Consider the following 18679-nt stretch of genomic DNA (forward strand, 5'->3'; position numbering starts at 1 on the left):
CTGGCACCATCACAGCCCTGGAAGCTTTAAAGATTGGGTATCTGTCACTGCAGTAGGAAATGCTCTGGATTTCAAGACAAAGTAACGTAATTATATTGACACAGATACTCATTAGTCTCATGCTAGAAGGAATTGAGGCTCTTGGGACTGTGCTTGTCTCCTTACCTCAGGAAGGAAAGGCTGATTCCTTTTTTTTTTTCTTTGTAGCTTCTGCTGTGGGACTAAAAGTTTTATCTGCAAAGTGGTTGCAGTACAATAATCTTTTAAATCTCTGACTAACATGAATCTGGCCTTGTTCATCCATAAACATTTAAGCAATAGGGAATTATTACTCAAAACAACTCTATTATGATAGTTGCACTTTACAACCTGAGGAATCCTCAGAAAAGACAGAACGATTTCCCCAGTGCAAGCTAAAAGGATGAGTGTCAAAACAAAGATGGGAAGAACCAAGCTCCTGCAGACCAGCGCTGTTGAATATGTCTCCCAAGGGAGTCTGGCAATCCCTTCCAGAACATTCCTGCTCACATCAACACACCCAAGGAGACGCTCAACAAAATCAACTGAGAAATATCCTTTGAACCCCCGAGCGCCGACAAAAGCACAGTTAAACTTACTCCATGCAGTGCATATTTAAAAAAGAAAAATAAAAAGGCACAGCTGTTACTTTCTCATTTATATCTGTTAAAAAGAAACAGTAACTGAGAGATTAAGTCCTCCCTCCATGATACGATGTAATACAAGATGATTGTGAAATATCAGGGGGTATAAAGGGTAGAAAATTCTAACCTGCCCAGCTGCCATCAAAATGCAGGTGCTCACACAGCTCCTCCTCCTGCCTCTCTTTGCTGCTCTAGCTCTCGCAGAAGACAACTCAATAGAATCCACAGGTATGGAAATTTAAGTATTTTTTTCATCTGTGAAATTTTATTAATTTTTGCACAATAGGTATTTTGTAGGCAACTGAATGGAAAAAATGTTAAACGTATCTCTAAAAGTGCATCGTATTTTAATGGACTGGTGCACAATAGTAACACTTGAATATGCCAGCAAGCGTTAAAAGTGGTGAATAAAAATACTTCAATATATAATTCCCTATGGCAAATTTTTAACCTAAGAACTTGATTCTGAAGAGATTTTACTCTGGAATGGAAATTTGCAATTATAAATTAATACTGTACTGGACTAAAAGGAATAAAGTGACTTAACTGGGAAAAGATCGCTTTGAAAAAGAGATTTCTTCATTTTTCCTTTGTTCAATCGGAAGCAACAAAGAGTTGTTTGTTGTTTGAATTGGGGTCACCATTCTGTGCTCAGATCAGCAATTCACCTGGCTAATGGCGGGTAGCTACTGTAGGATAACGAAGTATTGCTGCAGAGCTGCTCTAGTGGTGCCTGGCTACGGAACAGTCCAGAGGGACACACAGAGGGAGGGTAGGGCTGACCTTGTAATGCTCTTGCAATTGGGAGGTTTTGTGTGTGATGAAAAAGGTCTCTCCTAAATATTTTTTATCCCTCCGGAGCTCATCAGAAAGTCTGACCTTTTTATTGGGGACTGCATACACTGTATAGGAAATCCTTCCTGCTCTTTCAGACCATTAATTTCAGATTAATACTAAAGTAGAAAGATTTTATGCTCAATCAGGTTTCTCTAAAGTTTCCTATACAATGGCCATTACTGCAATTACTTCATAACTTATTTAGTGATGTGATGTCAATCATGGTTGGTTTGTGGGGGTTTTTTTCAGAAGAGAACTGGGTTGAAGTCCAGGTAGTCCCACATCCTGAACCCAGAAACAGCCAAGAGCTCAGGCAAGCATACAGATACGAGCCTGCATAACACTTCCCCAGAATACACCAACAAATGCGGTTGAGGACTTCTGAAACAGATGAAATGCTATCTTTGTGCTTAATAGTTACCAAAGGCTTTTTCCTGCATGGATTTGACCTGTTTTATGTTTCACTTTTACCATCCACATCACCCTGTAGCAAAGTCCCACATGCAAAGAGACAGTTCCTTTTGTTTCAAAACCACAACTTACTGGTTTTACTGCAGGCCACTGAATTACTATACTGGAAGATAATATCCCATATTAACCCTCTCCATGAATTTATAGACCTCTAGTATCTCCTCTACTCCCCAGTTCTCCCCTTTCCAACCTTAAATGCTTCAGTCCATTTACTTACTCCTTGTCTGGGAGCTATTCTGAACTTTTGATCAACTTCATTGCCATTTTCTGCAGCTTTTCCTCTTTAGCAGTACCCTTTAAAAGATGAGAGAATCAGAATTGTATGCAGCAGTAAATATACAGTAATGCTACACATAAGTCCTTTAGAAGATCAAATCTGAAAAGCCTGTTATTTTCTGGGCATAGGTTCCCAAATTCAAGTCAAGCACCGAATCTCAGAACTGGATTCAGTGATCTTTAGAACTCAGTGCAGGGGAAAGACCAGAGGCTTGAAGTGCTTTTGTGTTGACAAACCTTGCTGAAGAAAGCTGCTGAGGTATCCTGTATCACTCTGCGTTTCCAGTTTTGCCATTAGATTCATCTGTGATATGTGGTCCCCTAACTCCCTTTTTCTCTGCTACTAGGAAAATAAGGATAAAATGTACTTTCTAATATTCTTTTACTATTTGATTCTTCAGGTTTCATAAACTGCAGTAATAGAAATTTTTAAAAAGTACATTTTGCACGTCTGTTCTGTAACGGACTGTCCCAGAGTCTTTGCATGGTGGAGGACGAAACATTACTGCAAAAGAAAACTTGATATCCTCGCAAGCTGGTTTTTGTTGTTGCTGTTCTTCAACAGGTGTACCTCGCTGTGGTGCTTCACTTCGTGAGCTGAACAAAGCATTAAGCATTGAACTAAATGCAAATGCAAACTGCGTCTGGCAAATTCAGAGGAATACAAATCAAACAATTAGGCTCCTTTTCTCTCATTTTAAGTAAGTATTTCTTCCAGATGCTCTTGTACAGTTTCATTCCATTAGAATACAGCGCAGAAAAATATTGCCTCCAAATACTTCTCTGTATTCAATCAGTATTGTGGACTCCAGTGATTCACAGAACGGTTTGGGTTGGAAGGGACTTTAAAGCCCATCCAGTCCCATCCCCCTGCCACGGGCAGGGCCACCTTCCACCAGCCCAGGTTGCCCAAAGCCCCGTCCAACCTGGCCTTGAACCCTTCCAGGGAGGGGGCAGCCACAGCTTCTCTGGGCAGCCTGTGCCAGGGCCTCACCCCCCTCACAGGGAAGAATTTCTGCCTTACATCTCATCTAAATCTCCCCTCTGTCAGTTTAAACCCGTGACCCCTTGTCCTATCCCCACACCCCTGATCCAGAGTCCCTCCCCCCTTTCCCGCAGCCCCTTTCAGCCCTGGGGGGCCACTCTAAGGTCTCCCCGGAGCCTTCTCTTCTCCAGCTGAACCCCCCAACTCTCTCAGCCTGTCCTCACAGGGGGGCTCCAGCCCCCCCAGCATCTCCGTGGCCTCCTCTGGCCCCGCTCGAGCAGGTCCGTGTCCTTCTGCTGTTGGTGCCCCAGAGCTGGACCCAGCCCTGCAGGGGGGTCTCACAGAGCGGAGCAGAGGGGGAGAATCCCCCCCTCGCCCTGCTGCCCACCCTGCTCTGGGTGCAGCCCAGCACACGGGGCCTTTCTGGGCTGCCGGCGCACGTTGCTGGCTCACAGTCAGTTTTCCATCCACTGATACCCCCAAGTCCTTCTCCTCGGGGCTGCTCTCCAGCCACTCCTCGCCCAGCCTGGATTTGTGCTGGGGATTGCCCCGACCCACGGGCAGGACCTTGCCCTTGGCCTTGTTGAACTCCATGGGGTTTGCATGTCCCACCTCTCCAGCCTGTCCAGGTCCCTCTGGATGGCACATCCCTTCCCTCCAGCGTGTCACCGCCCCACACAGCTCGGGGTCATTGGTGAACTTGCTGAGGGTGCCTTGATCCCACTGCCCATGTCACCAACAAGGATGTTAAACACCACCAGTCCCAACATCCACCCCTGAGGATGCCACTCCTCTGCGTATCTATCAGTGAGCTTAGGTAGTTCTCACTGTTTTTTCAATAGATTTGCTCCATCTTCAAGCTGTGAAACAGAAAGTATTAAAGTATATGATGGTCCCTCAACTGATTCACCTCTTCTTGGACAAGTATGTAACGACACTGATGCAGTCCCAGTACTTCAGTCATCTACAAACAGTTTAACTTTTCTCATAACAACAAACTCCGTGGCTTTCACAAGAAACTTCTTTGTCTTCTATTACTTCATTTCACCAGACACAAGTAAGTCATTAAATACCATTTTAATTGCATCATTAAAATAAATTTTTCCATTAAGAGGAAGTTTTGGACTGCAGTTAGCTACTATTAACAGAATCTTTAACTAGTCTCACTCAGTTCTTCTGGCCTTAGAGAATGGTGTGGGGGAAAAAATCAGTGAAAGGAAAGACGCAGCAAAACGACAGTGCACTTGTACAGAGCTTAAGAAGTTACATTTTACTCAGATAAATGACTGCAAAGACAGCATTAGGGGACTCTACTTTTACTTACAGGCTTCTACTAAATTAACTCAGTTTGTAAATACTCTAGCATTTACCCAGGAAGAGAAACTAGTCAAAACTTCTGCTGAGTACAGGTCACAGAAGTCAGGCTTTTCACTGAACAAGGTCCTTACATCTTTTCCTTAAAGGATAGCTTGAACAAAATCAGGCTTTGCTTGTGACCAGTTCCTTTGCTTCTGCTGATAAGTGGCATGACATTAAGCTCTTAAAAGCTTCAATTTTACAGAGTAGTTAACACATCCTAGTTTATGCTGCTTCAGTGTTTAACTTTGCTACTGAAAAATTATGCCTTATTTATAGTCTACATTCGTCTTTCTGAGGTTTCCACTCACTTGATTTTATTTTGCCCTTATCTATCAAGTAAAATCTCTCTCAAACTTGAAGATTTTGCACTTCCACAGAGGTCCTGACTGAGGAAGGCCTCATAGATTTCTCTAACATGAAGTCTCTTTTCTTTTGGTTGGTGTAGCATCTTCATTAGCAGTTTTTCAAGATGGCACCGAATTTACCTGAAATGTAGATATAACTATATTGCCCACAGTATCAAAGCTAACTCATCTACAGCCGTCTCAGATGTCATTACACTGTGCCTCACGGATACCCCATAGTGACAACAGGCTTCATTTTGTAACATCCAGCTGACCTAAAATCCTCTATAGAAGTTCTATCTTTAGTACCTTTAATCATTTCCAAAGGAACAGAAACATAAAGAAATAATCCTGCTGGTGACATAACTTTAGATCTTTAATTTATGTTTTATGGCTCATTATGTATACTATTATGTTACCGATATATCTATTATTCTTTTCAGAAATTGAAAATTGTGGGGGACAATTGACTGGTCCTAATGGGACATTTACCAGCCCCAACTACCCAGCAGCCTACCCGGAATTTATGTACTGTGTCTGGCACATAAAAACAGCAAAAAACTCAAAGATAAACTTACAGTTCCAGGATTTTTTGTGAGTAAATGCCCTAACGCTCTATTACTCTTTTTTTCATTCCTTTTAAAGGTATTACTTTAAACACAGGAACCAGAAGTGCTTTCAAGCTTTTAGCTATACACTTTTAAAACAAATATGCTTTGCTGACTCTTATGATAAAGTAACTGCAATGTGTTTCACATCACTATACATTACCCTATAGCTACTGCAGTGCAGGTGACTAACCATGAGGTGTAGGTCCATTTTAAGCTAGCCTGAATGATCAGAATTTAAAACCATCAGTGTAAGTAAAGCTTTTGCTACATAAGGAACAGGTTTAAAACCATCATGTGCACTGCAATTGCAGTTTAGAACTAAGGGTCGAAAGAATAAAGCAAATATTGCCTAAAGCACATCTTCCTCAGTATTGCTGGCCACTGGGAAAAAAATTGCACAGCACTGGCTTGAGTACTTCCAAGCACAAATGCTAATGGATGCATTTTCATAAGGAAACCACACTGGCATGGGCTTCCCTGACCCATAGAGCTCTTTATCAGGGCTGGTTGCCCATATGTAGTGGGCTGATAGCCCCTTTTCTGGCTTTCCCTGCAGCAGCTGACACCTGTGCATGAAGGGAAGTCTCAAGAACAAGGGAATTTGAAGGGCAGTATCTTCAAGAACACCTCCTGAGGTATTCAGACTACAGAATGCTGTATAAGAATTCAGTATGAAACGCAGAGGATTCTATAGGAAATGGTTACCTTAACCACTGCCCTCTGAGAAGGTGAACTCTGCAGTGTGGTCTGTGTTCTCACCTGAGAGCAGCTCTCATGCAGACTGACAAAAAGGGCAAAAGCCTTCCTCTGGTGACATACACAACAGGTTTCAGAGATCCACAGAACTCAACCATACACTTTAAAAGGTCTTTAAGATACAGGATTATTTATACATATATATATGCATTTGAAGGTGTGGTTATTTTTAGTAAATAAGTAGCAATCAATACATACAGTATCAGAGCTATAAAAGCATACCTGACTCAGCTTCTGTCGAGCTATGGCAAAACGTTTGTTATTTCATTGGGAGCAGAATCCTGCTCCTCAGTATTTCTTGCCTTTAAGAGTTTTTCATATTTTATTTGGTTTTAGTAATGTCTATTTATGTATTCATTTATTCTCCATTCGCTTATTTCAGCTGATGGGAATTCACCACTTTATCTGCACTGGATCCTCTATCCAGTATGACCAACGTTGTCTTTACTCAGATTACCCTGTAATTATCTTTTCTCTGCCTACAGCCTGGAACTAGATCAAAACTGCCGATTTGACTTCACAGCAGTCTATGATGGCCTCACCACTAACACCGGCTTAATAGGAAAAGTATGTGGTCGTGCTCAGCCTGCATTTGAATCTTCTTCAAATGTTATGACAGTTGTTCTCTCTACAGACTATGCCAACTCCTACAGAGGATTTTCTGCCCAGTATATCAGCATTCCGCTGCCAGGTCCTGTGGAGCCTGACAGTAAGTACACAGGATGCTGTTTCTTATTCTCATGTATGATTCTTGCCTCCCCTTATAAATATCAAAAAGAACTGATGGCCGATATTGAGGATTTAAGCCTTTTTACTGGTTGTCAGTAACCCTCCTTACATGCAAAAATCCCACATTAGTCTCACCTATGTTATTACCTGACCCAACTGCAAAATAAAGCTTATTCTTTTGATCCTTTCTCTAGCTGGCACCACTAAAAATCCGAGGTTTTTTTCTTTCTTTTGGACAAAGCAGGCACTGTCACCATCCTAGAGATATCAACTTTTTTGACTGGTTAATTTAAATGTTTTTGTTCCCTGAGATACTCAGGAAAATAGTCTGCACTAGTTAGTCCAACAGGGTTTAGGTGTGTTGTAATTTCCCTTCCCCCAGAGCTGGACCATTCCCCTTATTGTCTCCATGTTTGCATGCCCAACTTCTCATTAACTGAGGTGGAAAAGGAGCTTCTAAAGCCTTGATGTCTGCCATAAATCAGTCTCTCCACCCTCCATTCTGTACTAGCACTTTGACTCCTTTTCCCCCTTATTAAGGCTGCATTTCACTCCGTGTTACTGTGATTAAATTTTCAGCATGAGTTTTCCATGGTTTTGCTTATCTAACATTTCTGAAGTTGAGCATGAAAGTTTCTTCCAACTTCAGCATAACCTCAAATGTGCAGGAGCTGTTTCAGACTGACAGATCAAGAGGCACACAACAGCTTCAAGGATCTAGACCAAGTGAGAAATGACTGCAGTAGTTTGTGGTAATATGTTTGTTTTGTGGTTTTTTTCCTCTTTCAATGGCAGCATTCCTTACATGCTCTTCAGACAGCATGAAAATTGTTCTGAGCAAGTCTTATCTGGCCTCTCTTGGTTATAATGAAACTCACCTGCAGCTGAATGATCCATCTTGCAGGCCCGTTGTAGCAGAGTCGGTGATCTTTTCCTTCCCATTAGCCAGCTGTGGAACAACTAAAAAGGTAAATGGGGGAAAAAATGTTACATGAGGAAGCTAACAATAGCTTATGAATGACAAGAGCTTCTAAAAGCAGTTCATAAATAGCATGTGAATAAGCCAACAGATTTGCTTTCACTTCACTCATCCCGTTGTCTGTTTTCAGTCTTGAAGTAGAACATTCTTCCTCTTTAAGGACCTGATGAGCAATGAGCCTTTCCACGGAAGTCCAGGAGAATCCACGCAAATTAACCCCCAATGTTTCATTCCCTCTCCAGTCCAGGTTATTAGAAGTAGCATGACATTAGGTAACTTAAACATTCTCCGCAAGTGCTACAGCTGGCACTTATCCTGGAGTCACAAGGAAAGGGGAAAAACCCCCAAGGTGTGAAGATTCCCAAGAGCTAGTTCATAGCATTGTTCTGATAAGGGTGACTGAAGTGTAGCTTTGGTAGTTTCCACACTCCATGCGGTATTTCTTAACCTTTTTGCTGCATGGGTTGGTTCAGTGTTTTGAAAAAAAAAAAAACAAAACAAAACAAACAGGAGTGTTGACAATGGGTTTTTTCATTGAAACCTGTTTCACATTTCAAAGGTATCTTGAGCCTCTGATAAGCATAGCTGGGCAGCTTTGTAACTTCAGTATTCAACTGCACTGCTCATATAATTGCACCTGAGCACTTCCTACGATTCCTTTTACAGGATGAAGGTCACAGCATCATTTACACCAACATCGTATCCCTCTCTGCAACTGGCAACATTATCACCCGTCAAAAGAGCATAGAGATTATTGCAAAATGCAAAATGGAAAACAATTCAACCTTAGAAGTCATTTACATAACGAAAAATAATATAATCCAAAACACAACTGCTGTGGGAAGATACAAAGTTAGCATGTCATTCTATGATTCAGATTCATTCTCCAAGCCTGTACGTCAGTCCCCGTATTATGTCGACTTGAACCAAACTCTTTTTGCTCAAGTCAGTCTTCATTCCACTGACCCAAATCTTCTGGTGTTTGTCGATAGCTGTATAGCATCTCCACAACCTGATTTTGGATCACTAACGTATGACTTAATCAGGAGTGGGTAAGACTCTGTTTTATGACTAACCCCTAACATGTGAGGAAATACAATCTAAATGTCAGCCATAGTTCTTTTATTTTTGTCTCTCTTCCACTTTGCTTTAGTAGACTCTGGTTGGAAGTTAAATTTCTATGAAATTTAAAGGCATTACATAAACAGAGCTAAAAAAAATGAGCACCACATTGCACTGGGGAGAGGAAAAAAGCACATCATTTTATGCCCGCACGTAAAAATAATTCCCTACTTAAATGCTGTGGTAATAGTTAATAGTTAGCAAGAATGATTATTGTACGTGGACTGTAACAGGTCTGTAAATTCTGTTGCAGCTGCAATAAAGATGACACCGTGGTAACTTACCCACCACTTGAACACTATGGAAGATTCAAATTTAATGCCTTCAGGTTCCTTCGGAGCTTTGCATCAGTTTATCTCCAGTGTGACATTTTAATTTGTGACAGCAAAACCACAAACTCTCGCTGTACCGAAGGCTGCATCTCCAGGCAAAAAAGAGCTATTTCTTCATACACGTGGAAAACTAATACAGTAGTAGGTCCCATCCGCCTGAAAAGAGATCTCAGGTCTGCTGATCACCCAGGTAAGGGCAATACATAAGTTAAGAACCTGATTAAGCTCTTCCTTGGTGTAAAGCTGTTATCATCGTTCTGCTAATGAAATGTGAGCTACACTAGTTCAAAACTAGCGTGGTATCAGAGCAATGAGCTCAACAGTTTGTGCTTTGAGATCACAGAAGTACTTTTCAAAGTGACAGACTGATAAATCTTTTGGATTAGGGGGGACTTGGAAGGAGAAAAAGCAGTGCTTACTCCTATTACAGAACTAGTGTATGTGGAATCTGACTTTGTATTCAGAAAAAGTTACGAACAGCAAGAGAATAATTCAGATTTTCAAATGTGACATTTTTTGAGGCATACACAGGGACTAGGGCTCACTTCTCAAAGCCACAGACTACTTATCACAGTCAGCCTTCGTTACAACCTTTGTATCTTCTAAGAGTCCACTCAGTTTCACCCAGTTTTTTGTTGGTACTACAGAAAAGCTATGCCAGATGATAAACATAAACGACTTCTTCCAGGCTAGGCTGAATCTTCACACTGTACGTATTGTCTATTAGAATAAAAATATGAAGAGGACAGCCAGTGGAGCAGATATCAGAAGCACCACACGTTCAAATTAGAGCTGCAAACTGGTTCTAAGTGCCCCAATCTGCCATACTTTTCAGCACAATTTGTAGTCAGCTCTACAGTGGTCCAGAGAAGCAAGAGCTAACGTAGAATGGACTGAAAAATATAGAAAAAACTATTTTAAAGAGCTTGTATTGCAACTCCCACTCCACCCATCATTCCAACTTTTCTGAGCACAGTGCTTCACCTGAGAAAAGCACAGTGTGCCACACACTTTCAGGAGTCAGATCTAAGAACTGTTTAGCATTAATCATGCTCCGAATAGTAATAAACGTTTTCTTCCTTTTAAAAATAATTATTAACCTCTTTGAACTCTAGCACAATTTTAAACATGCTCCCATTTATTTCAATAGTAAAAGATTTTGCATCTATATGCTAGAAACCAGACACATGTATAATGTGAAAAGGGTTCAAGGGCAAATAGATCACACCCAATGTATTATAAAACAGAGATTAATGCTCATAGTATCTTTCATGATTTACAGAAAATCATGATTTTTACCAAGGAGCAGCTAGTAAACCATTAGAAGTGACAGGGTTAGAATCATGAGTTTCTTCTTTGCCCAGCTTTGCTTCCGCAATGTCTCCCATCTATCCAGTTACAAAGATAACAGAAGCACTGCTTGGCAGAAATCTGGCTGCAGCAATACCAAAGAATTTGTTAACATTGCAAAGCTCTTCTGCATGGCTGTTTTATTCCAAATTTTTATAACTCTATAGTACTTTAGATTCAGAATTTGCAGTTGGTGTGGGTCAACTCCTCAGAACCAAAATATTTGAAGAAAGGCTTATTTTTCATTGAAATGACACGGTATTCAAAACTTTAAACATCCCACTTAATTTTTTCCTCCACACAGAATCCTTCACTAAAGCAGATGCCGAAGAAACCCGGAACCTGCAACAATACAGCTTCTACACTCTTTCATTTGTGGCTTTAATTTCAAATATTGTCATTGTGGTAACTGTGATACTAAAATATCACAAACATCAAGCAGGATACAGCTACCAAAAAATCCAGAGCTCCTATTAACTACTTCAAGATACTCTGAATTTGTGTTAACTTCTACTCAGATCTGTCACCCAAGGAGGAGAGAGAAAAAACCCCAAACCAATCAAAAATCAATAAACTAAAAGCCTTGGAACAAGCAACAATGCTTGGAAACATATTCCAACTTTTTTTGTAATTAAAAAAATCCTCTCAACGTAGTACTGTATCTTAAATCACTGAGTTGAAAAAGCCTGTAAGTGTTTACCTCAGGGTGTTGCTTAAAATGCATCTAAAAACTGACTTCACAGGTGTAAAGTACAAGATTTTTTTTCTTCCAAAAGAGAAAAAGTGACCTAAATTATCTTTTTATCTTTTTCAATCACTTTGCACCTGGCACGAGTTAAGCTGAGGGACAAGTGCAATATGTCTGTTCAAAGCAAATTATCCTTTCTTCAAAAATCTACTCCTGGGGGTTGCTACCATCAAGATCTGACAGTCTTCAAAAGACATCAGTTTTTCTGGAGAAAGAGAAAACATTAGATAGATTAGGTAAAGATACCGGATTGTATGTACTTATACTGCTAGTTGAGTCACACTTGTTTCCCCGTCGATAGCTTTTGCTCAAAGCATTTTAAGACACCAAATAAAACCAACACCTGTGCACCCAACTTAGGAGTTTGCCACACAGTCCTTACACGGTCCAAGTTAACCAGCATACCCCAGAATTCAAAGAGCAATAAACAGAATGAAGTATGAAGCTTGACCTTCCACAAAAGAGTGACTTTGACTCCCATTTCTATCTCCCAAAATGACAGCAGAACTGATCCCAACAGGTTAAATATGATGCACTAAGACTACATCTCTGGCCTAAGGCTGGTGAAGTGCAGCAGATCCTACCTACCCCAGCATGTCCTATCAGGCAACAAAGTCCCCTTGAGAGGGCCCACGAATGAAGTACTTCCATTTCTTCAGGTAATGAAACATGGACACATACAGGTCTGCTAAGCACCCCTTCATTTCAGTTGTTCCTGCATGATTCCATTCATTTAGGAGGGAAAAGTTTAATAAGTCTTGTTTTAGATATCACTTAAGGATCCTAGATTCCTAGCTTAGGCATCTACACAGCCAGCAAGGCTTTCAAAGAACCCAGGCTGGGCTTCAAGTCAGCCTGTCTCTCTAAACCTGGCTCCTTAAACAGTCTAAGTTAGGCAATGCCTGTACTACCCTTCCTCTTATAGATGGGAGTATTAAAAATCTTTAACAGGAGTGCCGTTAAGATAAGCCAAAAGCATAAAGAAACTACATTCTGTTCTACTGGTAGCATGTTACCCATCAAAAACCAAGACAACAAAAAAGTGAAATGATTACACATAGGTAAAAGCTGTAATTCGGTTTATTTAGATTACTGCTCCATGGTTGAAATTGAAACTGGGGAACTGTTTCATACGGCATTTTAGCAATGCTCTTTAAATAAATAAGCCGCAAAGGGCATACAAAATCCTTATATTTAGGAAAACACACACATTCTTATGATCTTTCATAAAACAACTGTGTACAATGTGGATAGAATTACAGTAACAAAATGCAAGTCAACAACACTGAGGGGTTTTTTTACAGTTATAACTCCATAAATACTAAGCTTGGTAAAGTATAGTTGCCCTTAAAGTACTTGCACTGAAGTCCTGTATCTATATACACCTATCTCTCTCCATTAGAGAGCCCTTCGTTAGAATCATAGCGTGCTTGTGAAATTTTGTTTGGCTTTGAGTTCTGAACCAAGTCCATTAAGAGAACCATTTTATTATCTATATGTGTCTGAAGAGCCTGGATTTGGCAATCAATATAGTCCATTAGTTTTCTCTCCATCAGATCCATATTTTTTGAGATGATCTTTTCCAAATAGGAGCAAATGGGCTGTTGTTCTACTCTGTGAAAAGAGCAAATAAAAGAGTAAGTACAACCTATTTCTTAATGACAAGGGGCATGATAGAGATGATCTGGGCACTTGAACTTCTTTTAAATGTGAAAATCTCATTTATTAGACAACAAACCTTGGAAGGTATTAGCTTTTTAAGCATAAGTGAAATAGGTTGCCTGCCTACCACATTTTAAATCTCAAAAATTTTTACATGCTACAGTATATAGTCGTCATTTTTCAGCCTGATTTTTCTAAAGGCTCAATTATGCATTAGACAGCTTAGCTACACATAACAAAACCCATACAACTCTACTGTACGCACAGAGTTCAAACTGTCAGTACAGCAGACTTTACTCTTTTCAGCTAAAGCATTTCAAGAGTTACACAAACCATCTCATTTTTTATTTTCGCATCTGCAGGCTCTGTTAGAACCCAGATTCCTAAACAACATTCCCATGTCTCACCAATTCCACTATTGTTACTCAGTTATCAAACTACTACTACGAAGTTTGCATTGTGATGGAGGATCAAATGAGGAGGAACAGTAAAGATTGGTGGGATGAAACACGCAAAGTACAGCAGAAAGATCGCGGCACATAGTGTGAAGAGATAAGAATTTAGAAGGTAGAAGTAGTGAAAATGAAAATGTAGTAACAGATGAGAAAAACAATGTGTATGAATTACAGAAAGAATAAACTTTTTTTTAAATCCTAAAAGGTGAAAGAGGCAAAAGACACAGTTTAGTAACAACAAATGATGTGATTTCTTCCGAAAAAACTCCTATACTCAAGCAGTTCATCTGAAAAATTAATTCTAATCGTGTTCATTGCCACACAACCTCCAAACCCACTTCATTTTAAAATTTGCTATTGCTTTTAAGCAAATAAAACGCTTACATTATGTATTTTATTTTTTAAATTTGTCAATAAATGCAGTCAAACTACTACTTCGATACGTGTACCAAACTGAACTTACCCAATGCACTGAATGCCTTCCTCTTTAGTCACTGCATTTTTACCATAATGCCTATCGCCATCTTTTAGCCGAAGATGATTTACCTGACTACATAAGTTTCGAAGAAAAGGAAGAAGCACCTGTGGATTAGCTACATTTGGGGTTTCGCTCACTTGTTCCTGTATATGCAAAGATCCGATGACTTTAAAATCATTTCTGAGGTCAACTGTATTTTGCTGGGTAGTAAGTCTTTCAGACTCAAAAGCATTCCCTCTTTCAGGCACCTGTGCGTTCCAATCATGACTTATTTTTAAGTCTTCATATACTGTTTCACTTGTTAAGTGATTTTTAACAGGCAAAGGTTCACTGGCTGAATGATCTAGTGACGTCTGAACAGCTGCACTGCGCAATCCATCCACTGCCTCACCCCCAAAGTCTGAGTTTTTCCCAAAGATCCAATTAAGTTTGTCTCCAAGAGGTAAACTGTTCTGATGGAAAGAAAAACAATACAATTACTATTTAAGTATTAAAATATACTGGAAATTATAAAATAGAAGTAGATACTTTATAACTCTGTATTCTACAAGTGTGGTGCAAAGATTTTACAAGTAGTTCTGAATTATATTCTTAGAGAAAAGCACAGAAAAGATTTTCCCTGTACATACTATGTGTTAATTATCTTGTCAGTCTCCAAGTAACGAAACAGTTTTACTGACTTCATTTTTACCATGCTATGTCCCCATGACTGAACGTTATTAACATCTGATGGACTCAGGATTCTGTTGAAATAGCCTGCTTTACAGGATTAGGATCTGATTCAAATAAATGCTCCGTAAGAGCATGTTCCCTTTAGCTGAAGAACGGTCAGTGTTAGGTTAATGGTTGGACTAGATGATCTTCAAAGTCTTTTCCAAACTAGATTGTGATTCTGCGAAGGTGACATGCTTTTAATAACCATAAAGGAGACAAACCAGCCCATTTACCTACATCCCAAACATTACAGGGAACACGCCTACCACCCTTGACAAGCAGTGACAGTGGAAACGAACAGAAAGAGTAGGATGGCAGTGAAGTTTAAAATGACTATACAGAGTTCTTAACTCTGGACTTGGCGTATGCACAGTGATTCCTCAAGTATACCATCTTTATTCATTGTGCTCATTTAAGGGTGGCAATAGCTAAACGAGCATTAAAATGGCAGAAAACGTGGGTTAAAAAAAGCTCATCTGAAATCTTTTTCACCGAATCAGTTTAGAACATGCTTGACTGTTACAGAAAGCAAGGTCACAGATCAGTACTACTTATGTTTATGGAAAAGCAGAGCGACTTACTTTCTGCTGACATCGGACCATGTCCATGAGTTGCTGAGCACCTGGAGACAACTTAGATCCCATAGATTCCATTATAGTTTGCACTCTGTCTAGATCTATGCTTGAGCCTAGTAGAGGAAAATCAGTTGCTAGTTTTGCAGACACTGTTTTCACTTGTACAATTATTTTACTGATGAGTACTCTCTGTTTCTCACCAATGGAGAGCAGCTATTGCAAGAAGGAAAAAAAATACTTCAATTAGGAAGAAAATAGTTTTGTGTTTTCTTTGTATGTATGGGACAATGCGTTATTCTTTGAGTCGTGGGAACAACAATGCTGAACTCTTTTCCAGAGAAATTAAGCCGATTTCTCCTTTCTATTACTCTTTGGAAAATTCTGACTGGAACAGAGGTGCCTACATGACCCAAAAATAAATGAGGCTTTGATCGTCTAAGCGCTTAAGAGCAGTGGTCATACAGATTTTCATGAGGTTATTTAACCACATCAGAGTGGGCAGTTCTAATTACATAGCAACTGTTGATTCATCTGCAGTTTATCTGGTTTACAAACTTTTTTCCCTCTAAGACTATATTATATCTCTTATATAAAGTTTCATAAAAAGAAAACTGTGATACAAATTTTGAAGAACTCTGCTATCAATACAAAGCACCACCTAACAGATTTTTAAATGATTACATGAAGTGATGAAGCGTATAAAAACAATTATTTTGACTACGAGCAACGCAGTTTAGTCAATTAAGTGATTAAAAAGGCAGGGAAAAATAAAACAATTCTGTTCAACTTCCTACCTTAATTCTACAGGAGGCTGCAGGGCATTCGAACTTAAGGTACTTTTTGTATAAAGTCACCTGTTCAGTCTCGCTAGAAAAATAAAATAAAAGACTTGTGACATCACTATATGAAGTACTTTAGTAGAAATACTCTATATCAGTAAATATTTCGATAAGAAACAAGGCTGACTGGAACATATTTCGAATGTGGTATAGCAGTTTTAATGCTTGTATTGAATCTTATCAGATACATATGTAAAAAAGGATTTGTATGCGTACGTACATTAGCTACCAGAGAAGCTTTTGAGGTTCTGAACATTATACACACAGTAAATATTTAGGTAAGAAACAAGACTGACTGGAAGCTATTTCTAATATGGTATGCAGTTTTAATGCTTGTATTGAATCTTATCGGATATGTATGTAAGAAAGGATTTGTATGCGTACATACATTAGCTACTAGAGAAACTTTTGAGGTTCTGAACGTTATTCACACAGCTCTCCTGAGGCTCTGAGTCAGCTGTTTTAATTCAGCTAATTAAGTAGTAGATGTGCCATATAATGACTTAAAAACAAAAGATAAGACATTACTTTAATTCCCCCGGCAAAGTACAGACGGAAGTACTGGAAGGGGAAAACAAATCCTTATTTTTTTTAAATTATTTTCTCTCTTATTCTTAAAAGTGTGAGATGACTAAGTAGCAAAGAGACAACAGATCTTTTGGTAAAGATCGGCTAAAAGAGACCTGTTGAAGAGATAAGCAGATCTGCTGCCCAGCAAGATTAAACTATACAGAAAGTTACAGCTGCCCTAACTCCTTCTGTAGTAAAGCACTTTACAACTTACTACTAGCTTCGCTAATTACAAAAGAACAACTAACCACCATAACTGCAGCCTTATTATCTTCATCAGAGAGACAAGTTTTGTGCACGCCAGCAGTAACCGTGAGGAGTACACCAGGGTTATCCCAGGCGACCGTAGAGCCTGTGCCCATTCCCCAGTTTTGCACAGACCTTCAAGAAAGGCCAAACCGGGCGGCTACCGTGCGGCCGGCGTCAGGTCTCTGCTAGTAGCAGCACCTCACAGATACACCGAGAGCGACGCTGCCAGCAAGAGAAGGGCCTGACGGTGTTGGGGACCCAGTCGTACACATCACACACACACAGACACCCCCCGCCGGCACCCGCCTCCCGCTCCAGGCTCCCGCCGCGGCCACTCACCCCGGGCAGCGGGCGGCGCCCAGGCCCTCACCCCGGCCGGTGCCGCAGTACTCCTCGCCCACGTACACCTCCATGTTCCGGGCCTCGCTCAGGATCCCGACGGAGACCATCTCCCCGCCGGCGGGCGGCCGACACTCCAGGTGCAGCACGCAGGGCTCCTCGCTCCCGCCGCCCGTCCGCCTCTCCACAACGACGGCCTCGGTGCTACGGGAGGGACCGGGGGAAGCGCCACGGCCGCGTTGCCCCGCCAGGCCCGCTCCCGCCCCGCCGCCGCCCCCCAGGCCCAGCCCGGCGCCCCTTCACGCCGCCCGCTCGGTCGCAGCCGCTGAGGGGCGGCCGGTCCCCAAGGGCGGCGGACAGCCCGTCTCCCCCTCCCCTCCGCCGCCCTCACCTTGCCTCGCCGCCGCCCGCGTCCCGCCGCAGGCAGAGCGCCCGGGCCAGGCCGTCCGGCGGCGCGCAGGACCAGGAGCACCCCACGGCCACACAGCACGGCTCCGCCGCCGCCTCCTCCTCCTCTTCCGCGGCCGCGCAGCCGCTCGCCATCGCAACGCCGCGGGCGGAACCGAGCAGCGGCGGCGGCACCGGCCCTCCCGGCGGCGGGCGGGCGGGCGGACCGCGCCTGCGCAAAGCGGCCTCTGCGCATGCGCGGCTGGGGCGGCGCGGCGGGAACCCGCCCGGAGGCACCGGCCGATCCCCGGCCCGGAGGCGAGAACGGGTCGGGGCGCCCCGGGGCTGTTTAACGGGTGTTCTGCCCCCGGCCCGGCCCGCGGGGCTCCCCTCGCCGGCCCCACGTCCCTCCTCCCGCCGGGGAGCAAGGGCTGACATGGAGGGAGCGGCGGGTTGTGGGCGGGCTCGTCTCTGCGCGCCCGCTGTTTGAAAGAACACCCACCACAGGGTAAATGCCAGTTATTAGTCCTTTTTCTAATAAAATAAAGTTCTCGCCGAGATGGAAAAACCCTTAAAAGCGTGTCAGTGACACGAGATTTGATAGGATAGCAAAATTCGGAACAGCGGAATTCTCCCTTCCAAGTTGCATGCTAATAGTGTGCCACATAGGAGACAGGCTATAAATAAAAGATGGGATTCATTTAATTTTCAGTAGGATCCCGGTTTCTGGAGTCGGGGAAAGCTGCTCCTGACGCTGCGGAACAGACACAAACCCAGGCAACGCGGATATCGGGTTCTTCGCCTCGGCGCTCGCCCGGGGAACCGTAACTAGGTCTGTCAAAATGGGAAG

The 18679-nt window shown here is 41.9% G+C and overlaps 2 protein-coding genes across 2 annotated transcripts; one reads left to right on the forward strand and one right to left on the reverse strand.

Moving 5' to 3' along the window:
- The first annotated feature begins 808 nt into the window (after positions 1 to 808).
- CUZD1 (CUB and zona pellucida like domains 1) lies at positions 809 to 11290 on the forward strand. Its single transcript, XM_074907912.1, has 9 exons — positions 809 to 890; positions 2812 to 2947; positions 4074 to 4288; positions 5378 to 5528; positions 6787 to 7010; positions 7826 to 7998; positions 8676 to 9061; positions 9385 to 9653; positions 11118 to 11290. Exons 1-9 carry the CDS (start codon positions 809 to 811, stop codon positions 11288 to 11290), a joined length of 1809 nt encoding a protein of 602 aa, XP_074764013.1.
- Positions 11291 to 12625: 1335 nt separating this feature from the next.
- Positions 12626 to 18046, reverse strand: C5H10orf88 (chromosome 5 C10orf88 homolog). The gene is made up of 6 exons (XM_074908479.1): positions 17834 to 18046; positions 17443 to 17646; positions 16240 to 16312; positions 15452 to 15658; positions 14142 to 14608; positions 12626 to 13175 (listed from the first exon to the last, which is right to left on the reverse strand). The coding sequence occupies exons 1-6, from the start codon at positions 17983 to 17985 to the stop codon at positions 12947 to 12949; spliced, it is 1332 nt and encodes a 443-aa protein (XP_074764580.1). The 5' UTR covers positions 17986 to 18046; the 3' UTR covers positions 12626 to 12946.
- Positions 18047 to 18679: the final 633 nt, after the last annotated feature.

The sequence above is a fragment of the Athene noctua genome, chromosome 5 (assembly GCF_965140245.1).
Source record: "Athene noctua chromosome 5, bAthNoc1.hap1.1, whole genome shotgun sequence".
Lineage (NCBI taxonomy): Eukaryota > Metazoa > Chordata > Aves > Strigiformes > Strigidae > Athene > Athene noctua.